The 12,205-nt window shown below is 39.4% G+C and overlaps 1 protein-coding gene across 1 annotated transcript in view; it reads right to left on the reverse strand.

Annotated features, from left to right (window-relative positions):
- Positions 1-332: 332 nt before the first annotated feature.
- The window catches only part of LOC118769847 (platelet-derived growth factor C-like), a 31,699-nt gene continuing 19,826 nt past the window's right edge, over positions 333-12,205 (reverse strand). Inside the window, exons 3-6 of the mRNA XM_036517196.1 lie at positions 10,351-10,531; positions 1,845-2,052; positions 1,441-1,661; positions 333-449 (exon numbers count right to left, since the gene is read on the reverse strand). Coding sequence (XP_036373089.1) covers positions 333-449; positions 1,441-1,661; positions 1,845-2,052; positions 10,351-10,531 — 727 coding nt within the window. The remainder of the gene's footprint in view (positions 450-1,440; positions 1,662-1,844; positions 2,053-10,350; positions 10,532-12,205) is intronic.

Consider the following 12,205-nt stretch of genomic DNA (forward strand, 5'->3'; position numbering starts at 1 on the left):
CCAGCCACTGAAAACAATCGGAGGCCTTCCAGTGATATAAAAGAACAAATAATTAACAGCTCCTGTCCAGTGCAAGCTTTTCCATCCCCTCTTCCTGGAACGCACACAAAAGGTCCAGGGGGCTGCTCAGCAACACCACTCGTCCAGAGATTCAAAATCACGTTTTTAAATTTTTTTTTTTCCATAAAGACTGGACAGCTGGAGCTAGCACATCCCATTCTTCGGTTACCCATAAATCAAATGGTGGAGATGACTGGGAGCTGGACCTTGCTGCTGGAGTGTTTTTCTTAATGGCGCATGTGCCCTTTGAAGGGGGCACGCTGGCACTCTTTTTAACCTTCAGAATCGGTCTTGCACATGCAGTCACATTCCTCATGGTGCTCCAGGGCTACATCCGTCAGAGATTTCAGTATCCCTCTTCCTCCACCTCTGTGTCTTAGTAGGAGAACCTACCAAACAAAAAAAAAAATCTTAAACTTCTAACTTTTAATAATAGGTACACAACATGTATTATGATTCCTTTAAAAAATGCACTAAAGTAAGTATAATGAATTTAATACATTTAGGAACACTTAATGGTTATCTGACTTCAGTTATCTGAATAATTATCAATGGTTCACTAGCGTTATTTGACATGTTTTTCTAATTGGAACTTGAAATTAATTTTAACATTTTTTGGGGGGAAAAAATTAAAAACGATTTTTAAAAATGAAGCGGTCAGTTGGACCCATGAAGCATGCACTAAGTCATTGATCCTAACCAGATTTATTCTGTAAATGTCTGCTATATCAAAAAATACACTTTCCCAAAGTTCCAAGTTCTCACATAACCTCCTTGCTTGATTTCTTACTATTAAGTAATACTAGTACTACTGCTAAACATTAATATGTGGCTCCAGCAGAAATAAGTAAACATAAAATGCAACACTATTGAACAATCAAAATTTTATAGCACCACAGGGTTGCTGAGTACCTCAATTGCACAGGCACTTGTCTTGAGAGCATGCTGTGCCCTATTGCCCGGGTTCCTCCCAGACATGCCATCAGATAACAATGACCCCCAGCAGTGAGACAAACAGTCTTCATTCCACTGGGCTAGAGGTGGGTGTGTTGGTAAGGTCTCATTGTCTCACCCCTCTCAAGCACCTGTGGGTCATCAGTGGAGTAGTGCCTATCCTCCAGTTGGTGTCCACTGTATTGTGGTGCACCATGTGATTTATTGTGTGGGAAATAGCCATTGGCTGCATGAAAGTGTGTCATATGACACACAAGATTGGATTTATCTTCCTCAGTGCTCTTGCATGACTGCATACGTCGCTGCGGCAAGGCACCCCTAATGTGCAATATGCATTCCCTTAATTTGTTGTCCGTGTCTGCTTGCAAGCTACTTCAAAGCTACTGACGCTGCTACTAATAATTATGGCAGGTTGGCGCTCCATACCTCATGAAGTTTCTTGGTGACTTTGGTGGGTACACACTGACAGTCATAACAGTGATGGGTGCAGCAGACACAGTTCCCTCCACAGCGCTGCACCAGGAGGCAGCTGGGCCAATAGATTGTGTCAGTGCGCTTAAGCTCCTCTCGGAGGGACACGGAGAAGTTTCGAGGGGTGCAGCTGTACAGCCTGACGTCCTCCCTCAACTGGTTAAGATCCACCACCCCTGGAGATAAGCAGGCACAAAGGGATGAGGAACGGTAATGTAGCCATTTTGTCCTTGGCCCACGTGTGGCCCCACAATCACGGACCTCAGCAACTGGCGTAAAGCATGAGCACAAGTCACAAGCGGTCACAAGGCACACTGTAAATACAACATCAACAGGAAAAGGAGAAGGAGAAACTCCACCTCTGGATTTCTTGGGATGCACAAAGGACTTCCCAAGGACCTGCCAAGTTGGCTTGTACAGTTCCTCCATGTCCAGCTGCCATCGCTCTGGTTCCAGATATTTCATGACCTCCTCTACCGTGTTGAGCCCAGCGACTGTGTCAGTAAGCACTTCTATGGTCTGCAGGGTGAGGGGCAGGACAGAGGGGGTAGGGGATACAGGAACGTGCTGAAAGCAAAATCGCACAGACAGTTAAGTTCAGCCCGAGCTATGCCTTTACCCTCAGCATTCCTATTTTACATTCAATAAATAACACCTATCGCCGTCAGACCTATAGAAGACCTGGGGCTTCTCAAATGAAAGCATGACCCATGTTTAATGGTTTTGACATAAATCAGATGTTGCCATTTTATGATGATTTTTTAATTCAAAAGATGACTTGCATTACAAGTGCATTAAATTTTTCAGATAAGAAGATCCATTCATATTTTTCAATTAAATGTAGAGCACACGTTAAACATTTGCCAATATGTCATGTTTCGTGGTAAGAACAGGTCATTCAGTTCATCTGGGCTCATTCTTACATACATTCCATGCATTTATGACTGCGTGTGGAAAAAGACTTCCTTGTGTGATTGAGAAATTTACCTTGATCTAATTTCACCTTATGGCCTCTTGTTCTGCTGACAGAACTCAGCTTGAAGTTTCTGTAATCCACTTTATTAATCCCTTTTAAAAATGTAAAAACCTCAGTCATACCCTCTGAGTCTGCTTTTGCTGAGAGAAAAGAAGTGAAGGGTCAGGTTTACTGTAGATGACAGGAACACTACAAAAACATGTAGATTAAGTATGATCACAATCAGGATACATTTAATGACCAGCAAAGAAGACAATGTCTCATGAAAATCGGGTAATTATGGTTTCGCTCTGAAGAAGCACCCTTTTGTCACAGTTAGTGGCACATGGAATAGAACACAATGGACAGTTCTGTACCTGTGCCATGTGACAACAAAGGTTTCTTGAAGATAACTGAAATTCAGAAATATGAAATATGAACTTGGACCTTGATCATGCATGAAATAGACTGACTCTGCTTTATGAAATAGAGTGACTCTGCATAATGATCAGTGATCTTTATCTTTAAATGGAGTGCCGCCCCTAATCTTATTGTGGAGTACTGAGTAGCTCAGTCAGTTATGGTGCTTGTTGCTGTTGTCTAATTACATAGCTGGAAATGAACCAAGGCTGATAATCTCAGTCTGCCCTCAAGATGAGCATCTTTTTAACTCAGGTGCTCAACAGCTCCATAGTACTATAAAGTTTTGCTAGTATGACAGTTACGGATGTCAGCATGATTAGTTTCACAACTAATATGATTACTGATCCTTGCTGGAATAATAATTACTAATTCTACACATATTGTTCTTGTTGGCAAAAATTGTTAAACTGTTGATATTAGTTGAATTTTGTAACAGTAGAAAAATAACTATTATTACCTATTCAGGCTTCATTCATTTCCTATAGAATATATATGACAATTACCATGGTAGTATTAAATAGTACTTGAAATGGTTGTATTGATCAACTATGGTTAAAATAAAATGATTAGCTTAACCTTAGTATTTGACATGAAACTCCATTGAAATTAACACCTAAAGGGCTTATGTGATGACAACACTCTGGTAACTGATATGCCTGCCATCACTTAAGTGTTACCTTGTCTTGCTTAGCAACCCTGAAAATATTTTGTCTCATCTTTAAGGTTGACAGGTTCATATTCTTTTCATCTTTTTTGCTGATACAATGACTTTAAACTTTGGCATACAGTACCTCTCAGTATGAATGAAGATACTGTACCGTATTAATCTTGAGGCATAAAAATATAAGAATAGCCCCCATTGTATTCTGCTGACCTGACTAAAAGGGGTTTTAAATTGGTTGCTGGCTGTCAGTCTTTCCTAGGGAAAATGGCTTAGTGAGCATACAAGGACATATGTTCAGATATTCTTTCCAGGAATAAAGTAACAATAGACACTATAGAAAGAAGGTTGGAGTGAAATTTCTAAATAACTGTGAGGACTTGGAAAGGGAAGAACCTGATCTTGAGATACATCCTAGGTGACAAAAAATATATATAGACTAAGTGAACCATCTGAGGACAGTACATTTCAGACATATCATTTGCTATAGCTGCAAGCATGCAAGTAACATTTGGTAAATATAATTTTATATTCATGTAATGTAGCACTTTATTCATTACAAACTGACTGCATTTCTACCACAAAAACTGGCTGCTTACTGAATTGTGTGTAATACAGTTTTTTTTCTTCTGTTTTCAGCAAAGCATGAAAAGTCTGTTGATCTGGTTTAAGAACCCTGGACTGTGACCGTCACACCATAGGTGGCTAATAAACATGTTTGCATTTTTCTTTTCCTTAAAAACATTATTTCTTAAATTCACTGTGGATATTTTTAGTACAAACCTTTTGCATTTTTTTGGTCTTCATCAAGCACACTAAATTTGTGACCTTTACAAGGATGATTTTTGAATGCTTGATATGTCCAACCAACACATCTCCTGGGATTTATTCATACCTCATGTCTTAGAAACCTACCCTGCAGTGGGGGCATCTTAAATGAAATTCAAAATTAATGTCATTTTAAAACTTTCATTAAAGGAGCACGAATCAGAAATTGTGGGGCAGTATGTGCTAACTGTATAGCACTTCAATAATTGTATGGTTTATGGTCCAGTAATTTTTTCATTGAACACTCTTCTGCACTGTGACAAAGCCCACCTTCATCTCAGAGATTCTGCTCTTGAGAGAGTGCTTTAGAGCACCTCTCTAGCCAAAGGCAAACATTGTACGGGAGAGCTGATTTCAGGTTAAATAAGCAACTGAACGGAAAATCGTGCTTCATCATTCAATGACCGAGAAGCAATTGAACTTATAATTCAATAGTGAAGGGCCTCATATTGCCAAGCCAATTCATTGACTCTGAGGTCCCTGTGCAGTGCTGCCAGAAACTACAACAACTGCTCTCTCCTTCACCCTCCCTCAGGTGGAACGGCAGGAGTATTTTCCTCCACTCCCAGAATCCCTTGCTCCTGGCTCCACCGCAATATAGTGGCAAACGTCGGACCACAGTGGCTCTTAGTGCAGGGTGGAATCCAGACCAGCCTTCAAAGGCCTCTGTGAACAGGTCACCCCATGGCTAACTCTTAAAAGACAATTTCATTTCAGTCTTTTAATGTCAATCTTTCCTCTGTGCGCAAGTGTTTTCACAACCTTTTCGCCTGCCTTTAGTGTTTGCAGAAAAAAAATCTCTTCCTTAAAACAACTACAGACGGGATTTCGTTTTTCCTCTCATGGAAGTGGTAAAGAGGAATTATTGCTGTTTAAATATAAACTAACTGCTGCCCTGCAGCCTGGAGTTCCAGTAGCTCTGGTTTACCGCAGCGGAACAGAGGGCTGCTGTTTGCATGAGGTTCCAGAATTAAGGAATCCACACAGAAAAGCAGAGTGGAGCTCATGCAAAGCGGCTTCCCCCCCTTAGGTCTGTCAGCTAGAATCAAAGCCTGTGACACGCTACCTTCCCTGCATCTACATATGTTAAAAAAAACTCACTGCAAGCAATCTCTTCATCTGTGGTGATTGTGCAGACTTTTTACATTTTGGCTGTTAAATGAAAACAGGGGCTCCAATGCTCACAGTACAACTTCAAGTCGAAACAAATGCTCTTGCTTCCTGGGCAAAGGAATTCCGACCTCTAAAAGATTGCAATTGTTTTCAGTGCTATTTTATACACTGTTGTTATAGACACAACAATGTGAATATCTCAAAATTCAGGGAAGTTACATGTTTGGTTAATTATTCATAAATAGAGGGAAGTGATTTACTGTGGAAGAACTTAACAAAAACATAAATGCACAGTACTTTCACAGACAGTTCTAATACTGTTGTAATATATAGCATCTGGCCATATTTCCCATTGATTAGTATTATCATTCAGCATTTGCTACTGTCAATTCATTCACTCAAGTATACCCTGTACAGACATGTAAATGTAAATATCTACACAGCTTTTTGTATTGCTTACACCAAGAATACTGCAGTAGCATGTGCACCTCTCACTGGCTGAGAAGAAATACGAGGATCAGAACACATGTCCAATAATACTCTAAGGGGACAGGAACCCACATCCAATATCCCTCAAAGATGACCAGAACACCTATCAAATCCTACTCCAAGAAGATAGGAAACTATGTCCAGTATTCCTCAAAGAGCATCAGAACACATGTCCAGTAGTACCCCAGGATGGTAGGAACCTATGTCCTCAGAAGTGTTTGGCTTACATATACACTATATTATCAATATCAAAAAGAGAGAAAAAACTAAAATATTACTTGAATGCTACTTCAAAGCCAGAGCTTTGTACAGGAATGTGTGATAGTTTTTTTTTCCTCCTCACAGAACTCCAGATGTAGCCATTAATGCAAAAGTTGTTTGGACAAAAAAATGGGAAGAGAGCCAAGACAAATTTCAGACACTGGCACATAGGCAAACGAACATGCCTTACAAAAATGAATGAATGAAATCTTCACTTTGCATCATTTATTTTACATAAAGTGGGCTTTGGTGCCAGGTGAGCAATGTAGTTTAGTGTTTAGTGTTAGCATGATACAGCCATTGCAAAATATCAACATAAACACAAAGTACCCCCCCCCCCATAAAAAAAATCACAAAACTGTTCTGTGGATCCCATCTAATGGTTGTTTCTCAAAGCTTCTGCAAAATTACAGGCTCTGTAGATGTCCTCTTCCTTTGCTGCACTCTGAAAAAAGGGGTCAGGCTCCAGCAGAGCTTTCTGCACCAGACTGATGAAAACACCCCTCCTTACAGAGCAACACAGCATTCTTTCAGAGAACAAAACCCAGAGTGGAGTCTGCCCTATCTTAAAGACCAGGTCAACTGTTTTGTAAATTCAGGCTGCAGATAGACTAAATATTATGTATTGAAATGCATAAATATGACCCACAGAATGCGAACCCAGTTTCAGTTAGAATTACAGTTCGGAATTCTCATCTTCCTTCACCAGTGAGTCACTGATATAGATCTGCAACTGTAGCCAGCTGTTTTAATTCAGCATTTTCACTTTTTTTCATAATCCTACAAGTTCTGTATCACAAAGAGTGACAGCAGTACTCACATGGGCAGTGAATGATATCTGTGCCAATCTTATATTAATAACAACAGTAGTAATGATAACAATCATCATCATCATCATCATCATCGTCATTGTCATAATAATAATAACCATAACAGTAAGCTAAAGAGATGGTTTGTGTGTCACTTGATCTTAGTTCTCTCTGATTAGCTTCCCAGAATGAGAACACAGGATTTCCAGCATGATAAAAAGTAAAGATTGCGCTGAAGTACTTTCAAACAATAAAAAAATGAAATGATAATTATGAAATGAATATAACTATGTGCATGCATGATGAAGTCAGGCTTTTTGGTGTCATTATAGTTTAAAATGAGAGCAATAAAAACATACTTTTCAGTCATGTTTCAGAGGTTCAAAATTCTTTAAAACAGGTATAAGCTCAAGGACTTTCTCACAGGCACTGAATGAATTAATTTCATAATGTTATTATGTCTAAGATGGTGTTAAAAGAAGGAGAGGCTATACTGTAGTTAATCATATCACAAGAATAGGTTTAACACAACTACACTAAATGTGATGCCATTCATACAAGTCATGACACCTAATTATCAAGCTTAAATGTACAGTAAGGCCTTGTACAGGTGTTACAGAATGCAATTTGAAGATATATATTTAGTTCTCAGCTTACATTCAAGGTACCCCTGAGTGGACTGTTAGAGCATATTGAAATCTCTAGTTTCTACTTTCCAGTTCTAATCATGTCATATTATTGTAATATTATCATGTAATATTAATCATGTAATATTATTTTATGTTATGCTTTTGTATTTATTTTATGCTATGTCCACCATAGATTCTGCCATCCTTTTGCCAATTCACACCTCTGCATGTTGTTAAAAACCTTTCTAAATACAGCTGAACAAAATTGATTTAGGTGAGGCTGTGTAAATTGCAGAACGTGGTATGGAGTGTCAGCTTAGCCTTTGTTGCACTGACACAATGTGTCTGACTGAGGAAGGTGGAGACGTCCAGGCATGCATGAGTGTCAGGTGAAAACCCAGAAGAACAGAAACGTTGCACATCAAAGGAAGACAAGTCTGTTAGGTCACTTTACAGAGAGAATCCTAGAATGACCCATAAAACTATTCTAGGAGGGGGAAAACAGTTCATGGAACCACTCTAAAATGCGCCATTTTTAAACGGACAAACCAACACAGCACTTTTTCATTAATTTTACTGGCCATTTAACTCATAAAGTTGGGTAAGACAAAAACAATGGAACAAAGCTGGAGTAAGGTACAATGTATGCTGTGGCAATATTTTGAGTGTGCCGTTTTGGTACATTTGAAAAATTAGTTTCACAGCTGTATTGTAAAATGTGTCACTGTGAAAAGAGGGTCTTGATTTGTCTCGGTGCACTTGAATATTAAAGTATCTACTAAAGTACATAAAACCAAATGAAAGCATTCCCATATGCATGTGTTCAACATTACATTGAAGAAGAACATACTGTTCTTGTTAATGGAACGGGTTAATTGTCACTAACACCAATTACAAGCTGTTCAGGCAGACAGAGGAACATGTAATGTGGAGAACTGTAATTCTTACACAGGAAATATCTATAGCATATGTAAATAAAGTGCAGTTTAGTCAGAGCACAGCATGTGACTAAGCAGTGATTACAAGGGAAATCCTAAACCGACCTGAATTCAGTTCTGCTGAGTGACGCTTTCTCAGTAACATTATACAACATATTTCATAAGAAGTTCCTTCCATTGGTTACTCACACAACACAGTAAGTTCAACAGTCAATGAAATGTTCTATAAAGGTTGGCATTTACTTAAACTAAAGTAAATTAATCAAGGTGAAGGACAGAGTGCTGTGTGATTGCACTGGATGAGTCATTCTTCATTTTGAAGGAGGACCAGCGCTCTAATGCAGGGTTAGCAGGCCTGGCTTTGCAGTAGCAACAGCCATCAGTGCCGAGTGCTTCAGCCAGGCGGGATGCAAGCCTCACATGTTATGGTGCTGTTCACCACACTCCCACGATGAGAGCTCCTCCATGTCCTGCACCTTATTACATTTCATTTATCTTTGAACGAGCAATTTGTAATCAAAAATGCTTTGCAAGCAATTAAAAAACACTTTAATACGGGAAACTTTGATTCAGTCTGTATGTTTGGATAATAGCAGAACACATATTGTAAAATAATTGCTATTGTAAAGCAGGTGTACTGATATTTGGATTGGGAAATGGAAAAACTAGGCAGCTTACTTGTTGCAGCTAGGCTGGTTACATTAGCACAGGGTGTTAAAGATGAACCAGTTCATAGACAAAGAGCTGGCAGCTCTGACAATGGGCATTGGTCACAAATCTCTCTGACACAGAGCTGGTATGAGCGCTCTCACACTAAGGAAATCTGTAATTTACTGCTTCGCATTTTCTTCTAATGTTTCACATGTATTTGCCAGCATAACTGAGAAAACCTGTTTGCTGTCCCTGTGTAGGGTCTGTCTGAGTATGTTTAACCCATTGACATTTCCACTTCATGAGGCTACAGCAGAGTCCACTGAGATCAACGGGAAGAAACTGCAGATCGACAAAAATAATAATAGATATTTTTTTTCTCTCACGGCATTTTGTGAGCAACAAACATACACTATACAACATGGCTTTCTGTGTGGTTTAGGATGAGGAATCATGTAATATCATGGATTCTCAGAAATGAGTCCTGAATCAGAGGCCAAACACAGGCCCTGATGGTGTTAATCCCTTCTTCACTCCCAGGCTGAGGAATTAATCTGGAATCAATTCATCCACAGGCAATGAGCCAGCCAGTGTTTGTGAAGCCTTTTTTTCTCATCCTGACAGCTAAACTCCAGATCTGTCATGATCTGAATACCAACAACATAGCATCACATCACTCTTCCTCTCTACTGATCCCAAACCAGTATTTACGCAGCTGCATCAGATACAGAGAAGGTCTGTCACAGTTTCTGTAAAACAATGTCTGAAGTGCTCTTAACTTCATTTTTATAAGAACAGAGGGAATATATGCATGGCTCTTTAATGCCCCTGCACTGTGATCTGTCTAATTTTCAATGGCAAATTTAAATGGTTCCCTTACTTCTCTCCCTGATCCCTATAGTGACTGGAATTCATAATGTTGTTTAACAAGCCAGAAAAGTGAGTACTGCTGAAATGCACTAGTCAAAGTTAACGCCAAATCTAATTAAATCAATCACCTCGATAATAAATATCCGGTACACAGCAGGCTGCTGAAAAAGGATGTGTGTGCAGTAAGTGTACATACATGTGGAGCAAATGCATTGATGACACAGAGAAGGAATCTTACCACTGGCAGCAGGGAGTAGTGGATGCAGAATCCTGGCTTTGAAGGAAAGTACTGGTCTGACTTGAATCGTATCCTAATCTGGTTCCCCTTTGACACCTGCTTTCCTGGTACCGACTCTGACCCGCACCACCGACCCAGAACAGTGCTCTCATCCGGCTCTTCGATCTCTACAAAGTCATACCTAAAATGGTCAAGAAAGGGGAAATGTATCAAACAGACGTCAGTCTCATTACTGTATGTAAGCTCTTAACACGAGTGCAAAAAGCTTTCTAAAGAAAACCATTTATTCACTGATATGATATGAGCAATTATCTTAAATCCATTGCTTGAATATCATGGTATGATAATCAAATTATTGGACTGCATTTCTATCAGTAATGCATTATTATGAGATAACTATAGTTTAAATAAACCACCTGAACTCTACCGCAAACAAATAATCACATTTGTTTATTGATATCAAGAACATTTGTCCTTGAATCATTTTAGTGACTCAAGACAGACAGACAGATGGATGAGCAGAAGAGGACAAATACATTCCCATTGAAAACACATCTCATAATCTGAGCCATGTGCAATAGGAAGAAACTAAAATATCTGCCACAAATATCTGCATATCCTTGACAGAACCATTCTCCCCAACCTGTTATTTACACATATAAGAGATGGGTTTGTTGCCACACGTTGTCTCGGTGTGCCATGATCAAAGCATTTCAAACCCAATTACATAATTACATACTTAATCAGCATAAATCAAGTCATGAGAACTTGTGGCGAGGTATAATTAGAACAGTGTTTATGTGGAGAGGAGAGTGACCATTAAACCACTAGGACATTCCATCTGGTCAGCCGAGGGTCTTGAAACTAGCTACTTCTGTTTTCATGTGTACTCAGAAATCTGTATCCAGTGATGTATGGAAAGAGTAAAAGCTAAATCCTAAAGAATAAACTGGTTACTTTAAAGGGACACAGCATGTCCCTATAAAACTGCCAGCACACCTGGAAACTATCAGCCTGTTTTTTTTTTTTTTTTGAGAAATACATAGGCAATCGTATACAATGTACTGGATTTTCTGGAAAAGAACAGGTCATTTTAAATTGCCTTTGCCTTGTGCTGGTAAGGTAAGGAGATGCTCATGTGAATGTTTTTATAGTCCCCCTGAAATCAAGCCATGCTGTACGTTCCAGGGTACTCTGGAATCTGTCAGCCAATCACTGCTGCAGGGTATTTTGCCAAAACCTTTAACTGCTTCTCACAGACTTGTTTTTAAACAGTTCTGTTGATTATGGTTATAACTGAAATGTTTGTTATGCTGTATATTACCATGATACCTGAAATATGCTTGAAGCTGTTGTCCACATGCCAGTTATTGCACACACATGCTATGGAATAAGAAAATGGCCAAAAAGTAACAGGAAATATTAATACTCCCATTGAAACACAAGGACTCCATCATGACCTCATGCTACGTTGATCCAATCATGAAAACAGCATGGTTCAAATATTAATGTGGAACATTTTCTGGATCGAATATCCCTACCGAGAGCCCTCTCGCAGACCCCAGCATCTCTGTGTCACTCACAGCTGTGAGTCTCCCTGTGGCATCATGTGTTTGACTCAGTCACACAAAAACACTGTTTGTTTGTTATCAGCAGAGGGCAGTGTCCTATGTATTCATGCCTTTGTTGCCCTTGAGGCACAGCACCCTATAAAACAGCACAAAGGCACTGAAAGCCTTACATCCGAGGTTTCTGTTTCTACTCACGAGGTCACCTCAAATTAAACATGTCAGCTGAGAGAAGTTTGGAGGACACATATTCATAGAGCCACACTGCCTCGTCACACCCCTATACA

Source organism: Megalops cyprinoides, chromosome 22, assembly GCF_013368585.1.
Source record: "Megalops cyprinoides isolate fMegCyp1 chromosome 22, fMegCyp1.pri, whole genome shotgun sequence".
Taxonomy (NCBI): Eukaryota; Metazoa; Chordata; class Actinopteri; order Elopiformes; family Megalopidae; genus Megalops; species Megalops cyprinoides.